A 15,104-nucleotide genomic window follows, 5' to 3' on the forward strand; every position below is an offset into this window, starting at 1 on the left:
TGAAGAGGCAGCCTAGATGACGATGATGATGATGCTCTCAAACCCCATCTGTTGGTCGGGGTATTCCCAAATGCACAGACTAAAGCAGGGACTGGACATATACAGAGTAGCTAAGGCTTCAAAATTTCACTGTTGTGTGCTGTTACCCTCAGAAGACCAAGACTTCTTACCCCACACAGGTGGTAAAACCCTCTGGCAAGAGCAACCCAACAGCCTCAGTGAAGTGCAGTGTTTAATTCCCTGGTAATTAAATTGTAAAATTGCACTTGATAACCCTGGTATCTGGGAGCCTACCACAGGATCTGGTTCATTTCACTGCACCAGAATGGGCTGGTTCCAGTCTCTGCTGTGCAAAAGGGAGGGGCGAGCTTTGATGAACTTTTCTGCAAGGTAAAATTAGAGGGGAGGAGGGAGTAGATTGTGTCTTTTCTGATATTTATCGTTTCATCCCCTCACATTGCCAACACCAGAAACAAACTGAAAAAAAAATGCAACGGAAAAATAAATCTGCCTTGGAAGAAACACAAGCAGAAAATTGTAGCGAGAAACCAGCTGAAATCAAGGCATTTATATAAAATGCATGCAAAAACCTTGCTTGTCTTCTAAGGGAGCTGGTAATGTTTTCCTATGATGTCATCCGAGATAGATTTCCATGCTTACTGTGTTTGCAAGTAAAACTGTAACCCACACTAAGCAGCTGAGCCTAGCTCAGGCGATCCCATTAGCAGGCAGTCAAAACCATGTTTTTATTAAATTGCTGAAGTAAACCAGCCACGTGTCTCCAGAAAGCTAACTGGGTTTGTCAGCGAGTTGGATGAGTCTGGAGAGGAGAATTGGGGCTGACGTGGGGCCAGAACCTGATCTTGCTGGCAGCAGAGGCAGAAGTCCTCCAGCATTACTGGGGGTGCAGCTGAGATGGGTATCTGGCACCTAGTTGGAGGTGGTTCAGGCAGGAATGCAGGGCCATTAAACTGGAATGCAGCTTGTGCTGGGCTGCAGAGCCTAATGGGACTCTGAGCTTCTATTTTTATGTTCCCTCCTGCCTCGATCTGTGGAAGCCCCAAAGCTAACCAAAGCCATCACTTCGAGGCATATCGTTCTCCCTGTACATCCAGGGGCTAGCTCCCAGACTCAGTAAGCCCTGCCAAAGGCTGCCTCTGAAATGCTCACTGTTTAAACACAGGTTTGGTCCATAGCAGTTACGATCAGACAGCAGTTCGTTCTTAGGTGCTAAATAAACACAAAAGTTTCAGTCTCATGTGAGTACACGTAACAAAATCCATCACTGCAGCTGAAAAAGAGAATATGGAAAGATGGCTTCTGTCCTGCTAGAGAATGTCCTGCTAGATGTTGTCCTGCACATCCTCCAGGATGTCGAGGCATGCTAGAAGTTCACCAGTGGCTTGCAGAACTTGGGTCATTTTTGTAGCAGCAGTGCACAGCTTCTGGGATGGATAGAGTCTATCTCCTTCTATATTGGTGAAGGCGTAGCTTCTACAAACTCTTCCTTGTGAAGGGAAAGGGCCCTTCAATCCTGGTGTGCCTTGGAAAAGCACATCACAAAGGAGTCACTGTCCTGTTGGGCTCAAGACCCACCATCTTGGGCCAGCACCTTCCAAAATTCATGATAAACCAAAGCAAATTCTTTGGAGCCAGGTTTTCAGCAAGAATAAGCCTCTCTGCGGCTATATTGTCCAGGTGTGTTGGTTCATTTTAATCAGCAGGTAGGAACATAACTCCACTCCATCCCGAGAGACCCGTGCATGAAGCAGCAGCGCTGTAGCCTGTAGCTGTGAGATCTGCATGTTCCAGCAGCTGCAGTAGCACCAGGCACGTCTCTGTTGTTCTAGGGGGATATTGGCACTGCCATTAGAGCCCAAAGGCATCTTTCAGTGCACACAAGCTTAGCAGTTAGTAAACAATTAACTTGAAGCTGAAGAATGAGTGATGAACAAAGTCAGCCAAAGGACTTCCAACAAACGGACAGATAAATTGTTTAACTTACCACCAAAAATAAAATGACCTTAAAGAGAGCCTGGTACGGTTTGGTTGCCCTGAAAGATATACCACTCTGTGGTGTTATCTGATTTTCTTTCACCAGAAGCTAGTGGCTAAGAAACTTAGGGTGAGCCTTTTTTTTTCAGGCTCATAAACATTATCAGTGTTCTCATTCTCTGGTGGACTGAAGAGAATCCAAAAAGAATAGTTTTGGAAATGAGATAAAATGTGGGGCATCCCAAAATTCAGATATAGCTTGACAAAAATTTCCCCTGTGACAGCCAGACATCCATTTCTGCCATTTCTTCCCCGCATTATCCTTTCTCTGAGATCAAACTAAGCATGCTGTGAAAATACTTTATCCCTTGCCGCAATGTCACCACAAAACGATGGACTCTCATTGTAGAAGAATTTAATATGCAGTGTTTGTTGGAAATCCAAAACAACAGTGAGAGCTTGATTTACACATGTGAAAAGAAGAGCTGAGTTGGAGCCATCCTGCCAAGCAACACAAAGCACGGGCAAAATCAGTACTCGATGGGTCTGATTGAAGACAAATCACCTGCTCGTCACCAGCAGGAACAAAATAATCAGCACGTTAATTTTGTCCAGCAAGTGAAAGATTGCTGCGTGATGTCACTTGGCCTTTTCCAAACAGCAAGAGACAGAGTGAACTTTCCCAGTTCCAGAGGCAAAATGAGATATTTACACAGGAGGAGCAACAGCCTAATTAAGAGCCTTTTTATTGCAGAACAAATAGCGATCCTCTCCGCTTTAGGGCATAATGAAGCACTGTCAAGTCAGTAATTTCATTGATGGAGTGGTTAAACTTGTGCTTCCTGTGGTGAAGGAATGACAGGCCAGTAACTTAAAAAAAAAAACACAAAGTAGGGCTTGATGTGAAATTTAGAGAAACTAATGAATGCTGGGGAGGAGGAAGCTGACAAATTGGTCCCTATCCTGGCTGATCGGAAAACACCATCAGAACAGCCAAAAAGGTGAAAGAAACGTTTCAAATAAGTTAAAGGGAGCCCAATTCACTTGCCTAAATCCTTGCCATGTGAAGCATTAAAGATAAAGAGCATAGAAGGGTTAAAGGTAAGACTGGGGGTGGGGGTGGGCGACCCCTCTATCCGGAGTTACAACGCAGAATTGGTAATATTCAGGCAGGATTTTGAGAGGTGCCATCAACCCTCACACTCACGGAGGGTGTTTGATTTGGCAGCGAGTTGCTTTCTGTTGTCAGAGGCATGGAGCACGTGTAGCACTCCTCTCACTGGCATGCCACGGGGTGTATGGAGAAAAGAATGGCCTTTCTCTAGCACACCCACAACCAGCTGGGGTCGGACACAGCGTATCGTCCTCGTGGCTAATTGGGCCTTTCTTAGAACAGCTTTATTTCCTAAGACATTTGCAATCATCTTTGCACAGCAGACAGGGATAAAATATTTAAAATTTACAAGTGATGCAAGAGGAGCAGAAAACACTTCCAGGAAATGCTGGCTTAAAAGCTAGTGGAGTCTCAGTGGCATCGCTGTAATAAATTATTCACCGTGATTAGCTGGCTGTTAAGGACTACCTGCTGACTCCTTCTGCTCAACGGTTTTATTTCTCTTCCCTTGGCTGATCCTTCATGCTTTTTGGATTATGGACTCGGCTGTAAACTGAACCAGTCTTCAGGTCACGGCAGGTTCAGCTCGTTTTATAGTGCAGTAATTCAGTCTTGGTTTAGTGCTTGGAAATGCGGTGCACTGGAGGAGGGAGACAGACACAAAGTGAGGTTCCTCACCCTGCTGGTCCTTCTAGTGGGGGAGGTTGCTCACCCCATTTCCTTTTGTATCAACATCTAAGACCCAGACCTGTGGCCACCGAAGAGCACCCATAGTTTAAGGCCTTTCCCTGCTGAAACGTGTCCTCAGTAGCACCTATTTGGAGGCTGCTTGCTTCAGTTTGGAGTGCCCACCACCCAGCACCAGGCTTTTCTCCTTTTTGCTTTCTTCCTCTACTTGTCCTCAGCACCCCACTCAGCCTTGCCACTGCACCCCACTGGGCCAAAAAATTGCCAAGATGGCTGGGAGATGAATAAATCGGATCAAAGTGCATTGAGCTGGGAAGCAGGATTTTGTCCCCAAGATGGAGAATTTCCACAGGGTTTGGCTGGACGTGGCACTAGGCTGTGATTTAGTGAATACTTCTGGCAGCAGTACCAGCTTCAGTGGCCTTCACCACTCTCCTATCCCATCCCAGCCCAGAGAAGGAAACTGCTCCAGCAAAGTGATCAGGGCTCAGCGTAACCCAGCCAAAAAAGAGCAGCCACTTTTAACCTTGAGCAGTTCCCAGTCCCATTCACCATCCAGCCCACAGTCAGCACCACCAGCACAGCTGTAGGAGCTGGGTATAAATCACAGTGACCAGAGAAAGAAACTATCATTCACCTACACAACGACTTTGTGGAGTGAGACGAGGACTTCACAGCTCAGGACAAGACAGAAAGAGTTGGCTCCATGGAATTTGCCGTGGCTGAATCAGGATGAATTAACTATAAGGTACATAAGCACCACTTCTTCTCATACATAAGCTAGTAAAATTTTGGTTCAGTGTCTCTCCCAAACAGGGCTGATCTCAGACAGCTAAGGAGGTTGTGGCTAAGGAGACTGATTAGGTAAAGTGACTTCTAAAAATGTGCTAGCCAGTCATACAACAGTCATGCTCAGTTTCCTTTATCGATGTAGATGGGTTCCTCCATCACCTATAATGCTTGTAAGCACAAACACATAGCCTGGGGCACTGCTGTCTTATAAGCAAGCCGGCACTATTTTGGTGGTTCGGTGTATGTGGTGATACCGTCAGGCATAAAATCCCAGGGTTTGCTGCAAGAATCCACATTCACAAAATACAGGAGTACCCATCAAAGTAAAATCCACTTGCTCTAAGTGTCATATTCACGTCTTAAAGGGTATTTCCCTACTAAAGCAGCCGCCAAGTCTTAAATGATTCTGCAGCTCACAGCAGGAGCTTCAACAAGATGTGAAGACAAATCACTCTGACAGCACGAGGTGAAACAAATTGGAGCTCAGCACCCTGGAGTTAGGGAAGAGATCTGGAGCGAGACCAGGGCTTCCTCAAGCACTCGTGCTTGGCTCTGAAGTGGCAGCAGGCTCCTCACCCTTCCCAAATGCTGTCTCAGCTCACCAGGACTTGCTGCTCCAAAGGTCTGGACATCTCTTGAAGCCAGGCAGGAGTTCAGTGGCTGCAAATCTGAAGCGTCTTGAAGTGAGTGGCCTGGGCAGGAGGCTCAGAAGGTCACGCGTGGCAGCACTTTGCCATGTGTATGGGATTCCTGCTGTTGTAGGACCCTATAAGCAGAAACCCTGCATGGCAGGTGTATTTTCAGGCACACAATCCAATCGGTTTGTGCATCATCATCCCATGACTGGGCAGGGGGTGGGGATGGGTGTTCCTGTGTTGGGGTTCCAAGGTGGATGTGCTTTACAAAATGTTAGGGATTGGAAGGGACCTTGAAAGATCATCTAGCCCAATCCCTTAGTCCTCAATCATCTAGCCCAATCCCCTTTAGCTGGAGAAAGCACGGGGATCTTCAGATAAGAGAGTGGCATAAATCATTGGAGTGAGCCATAGCTGGCTCCTGGGCAATAGCTTGGGCATCCTTTATGCGAGACATAGAACAGTGTGTCAGAAAGTCACTTGGATGTGCACGTAGAGGAGAAAAAAGGGAGGGAAAAAAATATAAGAATCGGTAAGAAAAGTTCTCTACAGATGTATTGATCAAGATGCACTCAGCATGGTGACAGCAGCACAACATCTAACAGCATCTGCCAAATGTCTGTGCAGTGTAGGTGGGTTTGGTCAGCTATAAGATCAAAGTCTGATCTCCCGGGGTGTATACAGCTATAGACACCAATATCAAGTGACGTGATGTAGGCAAATAATGTTTTGTCCAAATAACAGCTCTTCGCTCTGAGATCTGATGCTTTGCTGTCACTCGGAGCCAATGACCCACTCTGAAATTTAATAGGGAATCATCTCTCCAGAATGGAAATGAAGGCGGAGTGGTGATTATATAGACCAAGATGCCATTTCTGCTTGCTCAGGCCAGAATTGTTTGGTGGGGTGGTCCCATGAGAACAGCACGCAGCAAAAAGGATCTCGAGTTGGACCAGAAATGGTTTGGCCAAAAAAAAAAAAAAAAAAAAAAAAGAGTCCCAAAGCCTGAGGGGAAGAAGTAATTAGATAGTGAGCTGGGATTGCTGACAGACCACCAAAAGTCCTGCTTAGCCAAACCGCTCCCTCCTTCCTTGGGGGAAGGGAGGACAGCGAGCCTCTGGGAAGATCATTGGTGGGGTTGCTTCCCCACATCAAACCACAAAGGAAACCTTTTATTTTTTTGTTCCAGAAAAGAGAAAAAAAAAAGAAATGCCCCAAACTAATAGAAGTACGGGAATGAAGGGAAGCATGGCAGGAGGGAGGGCTGGGTTATGGTGCAGCAGCATCCTCATCTCCTGACCCGGGGGGCACCCCGAGCGCCGGGTCACGCTAATTCAGAGGTGACAGCCCGTGGAAATCTGCTGGTAAATCTGCCAGCGAAACAAGATCCCGTTTGTTTGAGCCGAGGTGGTGGATCAAACCCTTCCTCGTTCACTCCGGCTCGTTTGACAGAGGTATGATTGATGGCAGCAGGACTGGCTCGAGGCAGAACACAAATCCATGGCCGGAAACCGTGGCCCCGCTGAAATCGCTGGGACAAAAACTGCCATTGACTTGGCTGGAGCTGTGATTTCCACAGAGCTTCAAGCCAGAGAGGGACCGCTCAGAGCCTCCGCCCTGACCTCCTGCATAACTCAGACCCTAGAATTGTGCTTGCTGCTTTGTTCGGAGGCGGGAATTACATTCCCGAGGAGGAATTTTTTGTGTTGCTGTTTGCTTTGTCTTTAAACTGGAGAAGAAAAAAAAAAAAAAAAAAGACTTGGGAGTTTGGAGCTTTACTCAAGCAAGTTCTGCGAAGAGGCTGCCATTGTTTAGTTTCATTGTTTAGGACCAGTTTTAGGACCAGGAAATCCTCCAGGGTTGGCTCTTGCCCGTAGCGTAGGAGAGCAAAGGGTTGCATTTGAGCTGTTAGAAACGTGCCACGTTGTTTCCCTGCCTTTCCTAGAAGGGTTTCAGAGCGCTCAGTCTAGGTGCTACGGTGGTGATTTAGAGGGACGATTGTTCCTTCTGCATAGGGTGACTTAACGAGGCATTAATCATCTACGAAGCCGAAAGACTTGAAGGACCGGGAGATGCCGTGTAGGTCGGTGAGTCCAGCAGCAGTCACAGCAGGTCATTCATTCGATGCTTACAAAGAGAAATTCAGGTCAAGGAGGCCATTGGAGGTCTCTAGCCCAGCCTCCTGCTCAAATTTGGGCCAGCTTCCCAGATAAATCAGGTTACTCACGGCCCTAGTGTTTGACCGCTGGTTCCCACCGTGTCCCCAGCAGTGCACAGTGCCCAGCCCAGCGCCAAATCCAGCTCTCTGGGCACAGCAGGCAGAAGACAGCATCAGGAAACCTGCCTCACCGTGAGGCAGAGAAGCCTGAGCATTGCTCCAGGTGTTATTATTTGGGCATTTTTCTTTAGGAAGCAGAATCCAGAGGGCACTGGGCACCAACCACCTTGGCTGCCCTTCGACAACCCTCTCTGTCCCATCCCTTCCACCAGCTACCGACGAACTCTGCTCCCCACACCAGGGCATGAGGACCCAGCCAGAAACGCTCCCCTCTGCTCACTCAGCAAACACCTTCCCTCCTTCCTCAGGAGCCTCTGGCATTCTTCACGTGCTCTCGCACTGCCCCTACCTCCTGCTGGGTGCAAACTCCACCGCGTCATCCCCACGGTCAATAAAAGCGGTAAAAAAACCCTCTTCAGGCTCACGAGGCTGGAGTGGATGCAGATCCCCGGGCCTCCTCTCCTCCAGGCTCAGCTTAATTAGGGAGCAGCTAGCAAACCACAAAAGGAGCTTGCGTCTGAAGGGCTTTGACTGCAGCTCTTTGCAACCAGTCGCAAGCATCTGGTGCCTGGCGAGCCTGCTGGCCTCTTGGAAGGGTTTTGCAACCAGAATATGCCTGTAGCTTGCACCTGAATTCCCCACAACGCACCCTGGAGGGCTCAGGTCCCTCCCCTGGCTCCTTCTCTAAGCTGCCAGCTTTGAAAAAAAAAAAAAAAGAAAAAAGAAAAAAAAAGCTATTTCTGGTACTGCTTTCCCCACCATAGCCGCCCCAAAGCATCAGAAACAGCACATGTGGTCCAATAGGGAACATTTATTCCCCGGGCTGCCCCTCGGATGTTTGCAGGTTGAGAAGCAGTCTTGCAAAATCAAGCAATAGCTCTGGTTCCAGTCGTATTGTCGGGATGAATCAGAGCCCTCTGCGCAATCTCTGACTCAGAGGAAGAGGGAAAAGGGGCGATTCTCCTCTTTTCTCTTCTCTTCTCTTCTCTTCTCTTCTCTTCTCTTCTCTTCTCTTCTCTTCTCTTCTCTTCTCTTCTCTTCTCTTCTCTTCTCTTCTCTTCTCTTCTCTTCTCTTCTCTTCTCTTCTCTTCTCTTCTCTTCTCTTCTCTTCTCTTCTAGCAGCCTCTTTCCCATTCTCTTGTGTGCAGCTGTGCTCAAAAGCCCGTCTCGGGGAGGCTTCCTTAAGCATCCAGCGAGGACCGAATGAGCTCATGCGCAGCCTGTAATGATGGCAACTACCAGAAATTGTTCCCATCTGAAAGCTGCCCGCTGCTGCTCCATCCAAAGCGGGCTGCTGACCTCAGAAGAGATCCCAGGGGGCCAAATACCACATCACAGCGGCTCGTCCCGCCGCAAGCCCCACTAATTGCCCCCTTGCCTGCAGGCTCCGAGTGAGAGCAGCCTCTAAAGGCCCGTGGAGCTGTGCTCTCAGGGACATGCTGTGTTACCAAGGGGCTTTCTCCTTAAGCCTCATTCCCAGCGTGGTTGGGGACATGCTGTCCCTGTCCCTGCTGTGAGGTTGAGCCTTTGGACTGAGGAAGCCCAGACCTGTGGTTTTCCATCTCGACTTTCGGGTCCCTCCGCCCCTGACACAACCCCAGGAAAGCCAATAGAGATCTTCCCACCCACGGGGGCAAAATCTACCAAAAAAGACAGCCAAATGTCACAAAACCAGACCCCTTCTCTGTGGGAAGAGGCAAACCTGCCATGAATTTGGATGCTTTGGCTCAAACTAAGCCCAAAACGGGCTCTCCAAAACCTGCACGCCTCCGTTGTCGCCGCATTTCCACAAGACTGCTGAAATTATGACCAGCTCCCTGCTGCAGCTCTTATTCCCCTGTGAAGGCTGCGAGCAGCAGCGTGGTAAAAGGATCATGATGGGTAAAAATTATGCTTCCATTTAAGACCCACTCACGGCAGCTCGTGCAGCTGGCACCCAATTAATGGCATCTGCTAGAAACTGCACGGAAGCCGAGCCACCAGTGAAGGGAACAGCTCGTTTCCATGAGGGGGTCTGGCTGGAGGGAGGAATCAGGCGTTTTCCTCCTGCGGGGTTGTGTTTTCTTGGGGGCAGTCGCCTTCGTGCAGGTGGGATTCCTCCTGGAAACCAGGACAGGAGGAAGGGTGAGACCTCTCGGATCAACCCGGGCAAAAAGGAGGGGGAGGCTGGATGATATTTGGGCAGCAAAGGGAGAGCACCGTTAGGTGTAGGTGTTGAATGCCATTTGGGGCACTGCTGGGTGTCCAAGCCATCCGTGTGGGGCTGGCACACACGGCACTGGCCCTACAGGGGTCCTGCTCCCCCCTGGGATAGCAGCGGGGGCCTTTTGGGGCACCCCAGGGCACAAGAAATGTCCCTGGGCGCCTGCGCTTGGCCATCTGACAGCTCCCCCGGAGCTGCACGTGTTTGGACAGTTGGAGTTAATCAGCGAAGGGAAACGGAGATGCAGCTAACGAGCCGAGCACCGGGAGGTTTGAGAGGACAAAACGGGACAGGGTGAGGGCACGAGAGCCACACGGAGGAGGCTGAGGGTAGGAAATCCCCAAATCCCTGCGTCTCCCTGCACAGCGCATCCCAGGAACTGGAAAAAGGGGTTTCCAGTTCCCATTGCGCCACACCAGAATGACAGCAGGGGACGCAGGGACAGGGGGGAGAATTTCTGCAGGGTGTGAACCGCCGGGTTTTGAGCCGCTTATGGGTTCCACGTGTCCGAGAGCCTCCCAGACACGTCCCCTCCACGTGCTGTGCAGCCCCGTTCCCCCCTCTGCGGTCTGCACGGGCATCTGGAAGTGCAGAGGGATGTTTCGGAGGCCCACGTGGCGGTCTCCTGCTTGACCCCTGTTGTTGTCAGCGGGAGTTTGGGCCCCAAACTTCCTTTGGGAGCCTTTGAAGCTCGGCTGAAGCCCGCTGAGGGCTCGGAGGGGAGACAGGCTTCACATTCAGCTCGCAAGTTCCCGGCTTAACCCTTTCACCCCAAGCCCATCCTATCTCGGCAGGGAATATAATAGGTATTTCTGTGCTCCGTCCGGGCCTCGTGGCTTTTACGCAGGGACTCATTTCTCCACGGGAGGAATCAATCAGCCCTCCAAGGGTGTAAAACCCAGCCCTTCGAGCTCCCCGTCCCCCTTGGCTCCCTTCCTTTCTTTGCCCTCCCACCACGGGAACAACCCTGTGGACACCGAGCAACTGCGTGCCCTGGGGGGGACACCGAAATTTAGCACAGTGGGGCTGTCCACTCGTAGAAAGGAAAAAAAAAAAAAAAGCAAAATACAGAAAGACAACCCTTGGAAGCTCCCACAAACACAACTATTTTCAACGCTCGTGCCCCTAGTGAAGAGAAAATGCCCGGGTCCCCGCTGTGGCGTGCTTTATTTTCGAGTTCTCGCCTCCCCTAGGAGCTTCATCGGTGCAAAACCAAATCACGCCTCCTGTTTACTTATCTCGGGAGCGCTGACACTGGCAAGCGGCTTATCTTGGCGTGGCAGGAGCCAGCTCCTTCCTTGGGGGTCGGGCAGGAACTGCACAGGAGCTGCCTGGAGTGGCAGAGGGAGCATAAATCAGGGAGAGCTCTGCTGCCTCGGCTCCTGGCCGAGGGAACCAGCCCCGAGCCTCCCTCCTTGCTCGGGGCAGCGTTGGTTTTGTCTGTATCTTATTTTGAGGTGCCAGCAGCTGGGGTCAAAGCCGGGCTGGGGACCCAGCACCCCAATATTGAGCCGCACCCCGACACCGACCCGCACCCCAAGCAGCTGCCCTACAAAGCGAGGCTGCCGTCGCCCCTCCGAGCTCTTCTCTGCCCTGTGGGGTCGGCCCAGCTGCCCACCCTCGAAGGGAAAAAATCAAAACTGAAATAGAAATGCAATATTAAAAGCAAAAGGCACCGGATCCCGGCTTTCCGTCCTTTATTTTGCGGGTGGAAAGCGCGCGGGGCGAGCCGGAGCCGGCTCCATCCCCGCCTCCCTGCGGGGAACGGGGATGGGGAAGGGGAAAAGGGATCGGGGAAGGGGCTCGGGGAAAGGGAAAAGGGAAAAAAGGGATCGGGAAAGGGGAAGGGGACGGGGAAAGGGAAAGGGGCCGGGCCGGGCGGAGCGGGGCGGAGCGGGGCAGCCCCCGGCGCGGCTCCGGGAGGGAGCGGAGGGCAGGGACGCGGGCAGGGCTTGCGAGGAGGAGCCTCACCCCCTGCTTCTCCCCCGCAGATCTTCCAATGGAGGCAGCTGGAGAACCTCTATTTCCGCGAGAAGAAGTTCTCGGTGGAGGTGCACGATCCGCGCAGGTGAGAGCCGAGCCGTGCCGAGCCGTGCCGGGCTCTCCGTGATGTGTTTTTTTTTTGGGGGAGGGGGGCTCGCTTCCAGCCGGGGGCTGCTCCTTCTTTTCTCGGGCTTTGGAGCTGCTCTCGCCCTTGTGTGCCTCCCTGCTTTCCCCTCCTAGCGGGATTTTTTTTCCTTCCCTCCGCTTCGGCACCCTCCGAGCGTCCTCCCCAAATCCCGCTGGGAGCTGTGCGCCCCGTTTCGTACCCACGCCGCTTTGGATGGAAATATTCAGCAGTTTGACGGACAGGAATGGCACCGGACCAGGGGCAGGCTGGATGAAAGCCCATCAGCCTATTCAACAAGGAGTTTTGTGTTTTGTTTTTTTTTTTCATATTTTAGAGACCTAACGTGGGAGAGAGCAAGCTGAAGGGACCGTGCTGCATCTAAAGCCTGCACCCCCTTGCTCATCTGCGTTACTGCGGGCACTGCCCAGCGTGTGCACTGCTCCCTAAGCTCTTCCCACTCAAATCCATCTCCTCCTTGCACAGTAAACGTGAACGCAGCTGATAGAAACCCGCTCCCTTCCCCGGGCCGATTTGATGGGCTGCTGGCAGCAGCGTGTTTTGCTGATCAGTCAGCTGTGAGCCTGTTTCACCTGTTTCCCGTGCCGATCTGTGTACTAATCCCTGGGCTTTTCAGGAGGAAATTTTGCATGCAGCTTCTCCCTGCGTTTGCCCTGCTCAGAGCAGGGTCACGCCGACACAGCGGTGCCTGTGTCCCCAGGTAGGTTTTATCAAAGCAAAAAACGAGCGGAGCAGCTGATACCAGGCTACAGCTCCGGGTCAGCAGAGCCTCGGAGCATCTGCTTGATATTAAGCATGGAAATAGTCGCATGAAATCCAGCAGAGCCAATTCCCAACGTTGGGAAGGCTCCGGGAGCTCTTCCAGCAGCAGGAGCTGGGGCAGGGGGCGTTCATTTCCCCCACCAAACCTTCGGCGGCGGGTGAGGTCTCAGAAATGTGGGCTGGGAGCAGCCAGCTGCAAGAAGCCCCCAAACACCCAGGCTGGCAGCTTGCTGGAAGCAGAAATTGCAAGGAGGAGAAAAAAAATAGCTCCGGGACGCTCGAGGCGTGATGATATTTGCCACTCGGGGTCACGCGTGAAACGTGACCACCCGGAGGGGCTTCTCTTTCCAACCCTGTGCCGTTCATGTTCAGAGGGTAGGAATTCCTGACGCTGGAGAGCTGCTGGTTTTTATTCCACCGGTGCTGTTCCTCTGAATCAACACCGGGAAGACAAAACCCTGTCCAGCATGGGTTGTTCTCAGCCTGGTGCTTCCTCTCTGCAATCAGCGGGGTTGAATTTTGCAGCCTGAGAGCACCACTGCTGGGCTCAAACAGGCACTCTGGCACTTTATCAGTGGCTTTTTCTCTCTCTAAAGCAGCCTGGCAATGTGGTGGGAGCACGGCTCAGGTTGTCGCAGCCTCCTGGCTGAGGGGGAAGGACCCTGCAAGGCGGAGGACTGGCCAGCGCAGTGCTCCCTCCGCATTCCTCTCCCTGTAGCCAAACCAGAGCCTGAGTCAGCAAAGCCACGCTCGCAGGCACGGGAGGGCCAGCACGGCTCCGTGCTTGTGGCCAGGGCTGGGCAGCACAACGCATGTTTCTCAGCCCTGCCCCTGCCCGTGGCTTCCTGTCCCGAGCAAACCCTTTAACCTCTCTTCGTCTTGGTTACTTATCCCGTGAAGGAGTATAGGATGGCACCAGAATTAAGGCTCAAGTTAGTTTTTAAGCACCTTAAAGGTTCAGAACCTCGTACGCCGCTATGCTGCAGAGGTTGGTGTCCCGTAAATCACCACAAAGCATCCAGAGCTGAATCCCCTCTCCAGCCTGGATCCAGGAGCACCTCCCTGCACGGCCCTCATTCCCCATCCAGCGATGGGGATGCAGGAACATGTTTTGCAGCGCTGAAAAGTCCCTGACACGAGAGCTGTGTCCCCCGTTTCCCAAGCGGATCCTGGCCAGCAGCTCCCATTTCTCGGCAGGGTTTTGCTTTTCTTTCATTCTTGGCTCTATCACTGCTTCCTTTCCTAACGTGCCTGCCCTGCGCTCCACCTTCACCTCTGGTTTCAAACAGCTCCCGGGCACGCTGGAGGAGAGGTGGCAGGAGGGGAACCAGCGTTTGAGCAGATTTGAGGACTTCAGAGCGCTGGGCAGAGAGTCAGCCAACCCCTGCACTTCCCAGTAGAGCTCCTGCAGTGTCACCTCCACGTCTGCACTGCACAAAGGGGCTGCGGAGCCCCTCCATAGCATCCCCTGCTCCCTTTCCCCCTTCCCCTTCCCAATCCGTGTCCCTATATCAAAGCCCATAACAAAAGCATCCCATTTCTGACCTAGCCTGCGCTCTCATTCAGGGCTTTGCTGGTGGGGTTAGAGTTGAAGGATGGGACAAGCAGGCAGTTGTGTACAGCTGTGAAAGCAGGGGAAAACCTAACCTGTATTTTTTTGCTAATCTTTGAGGACAATTGTGAGCCCCAGAGAGGAAACGGCTCTCATTTTTCCTGTTTTTATATTCACTCAGCTAATCTCTGAGTAGCACTCTTCTCTCCAGGGCACCAGGCAGCCCTCTGCGAGCCTCACAACTTCCCAACCCACACGGCAGGCCCTGCTGCATCCGCTTACCAGTGGGGAAAGCGAGGTACCTGAAGAGCTTCTCCCACATCCTCTAAAGCAGCCGTCGATCCTGGGGCTCTTTGGTTGTCACCAGGACCCTGATATTTGAGATCCACCATCCAGAGGCAGTGGAGGGTGTGAGGATTTGGCCTCGGGTGGCTCAGCATGGGATGAGGCACGCAGGATTCACCCAAACTTTGGCATCAGTGACTCCCGTGGCCGGCATCAGCTCGGCTGAAGCCAGGAGTCCAGTTCATACTGGACAAACTGGAAGATCTTTCCTGGTAGACCTCCGGTGCTTTCTAACTGGAGGAGTCATCTAGAGTAGAGGCTGTCTTGATTTGAGCAGCAATTTCCCTCTGCTCTCTAAGCATTTTTCTCTGCTTTTCCTCTGAGGTCTGTGGTTGTTTTCTGAGGCAGGACGTATCTGAGGAAACCGTGGCGTAACCCCAGCTCATTCTTTCTTTCTCCCTAGGGCATCTGTGACCAGGAGGACCTTTGGGCATAGTGGCATCGCTGTGCATACGTGGTACGCCTGCCCGGCGCTGATAAAATCTATCTGGGCTATGGCCATTAGTCAACATCAGTTCTACCTGGACAGGAAGCAAAGCAAGGTAAGCACGTTGGAGGTGAGGAAGTTTATGCGTTGTGTGACTCGTTCTCACCACCCAAGCACCCAGCAAGG

The 15,104-nt window shown here is 51.8% G+C and overlaps 1 protein-coding gene across 2 annotated transcripts in view; it reads left to right on the forward strand.

The window, feature by feature from the left end:
- Positions 1–15,104, forward strand: part of FRMD4A (FERM domain containing 4A) — a 356,582-nt gene that overhangs the window by 307,587 nt on the left and 33,891 nt on the right. For both annotated transcript variants that reach the window (XM_082754671.1, XM_082754670.1), the window contains 2 exons: positions 11,696–11,772; positions 14,895–15,033. In XM_082754671.1, coding sequence (XP_082610797.1) covers positions 11,696–11,772; positions 14,895–15,033 — 216 coding nt within the window. The remainder of the gene's footprint in view (positions 1–11,695; positions 11,773–14,894; positions 15,034–15,104) is intronic.

This window comes from Aythya marila (genome assembly GCF_965140915.1).
Source record: "Aythya marila genome assembly, chromosome: 1".
Lineage (NCBI taxonomy): Eukaryota > Metazoa > Chordata > Aves > Anseriformes > Anatidae > Aythya > Aythya marila.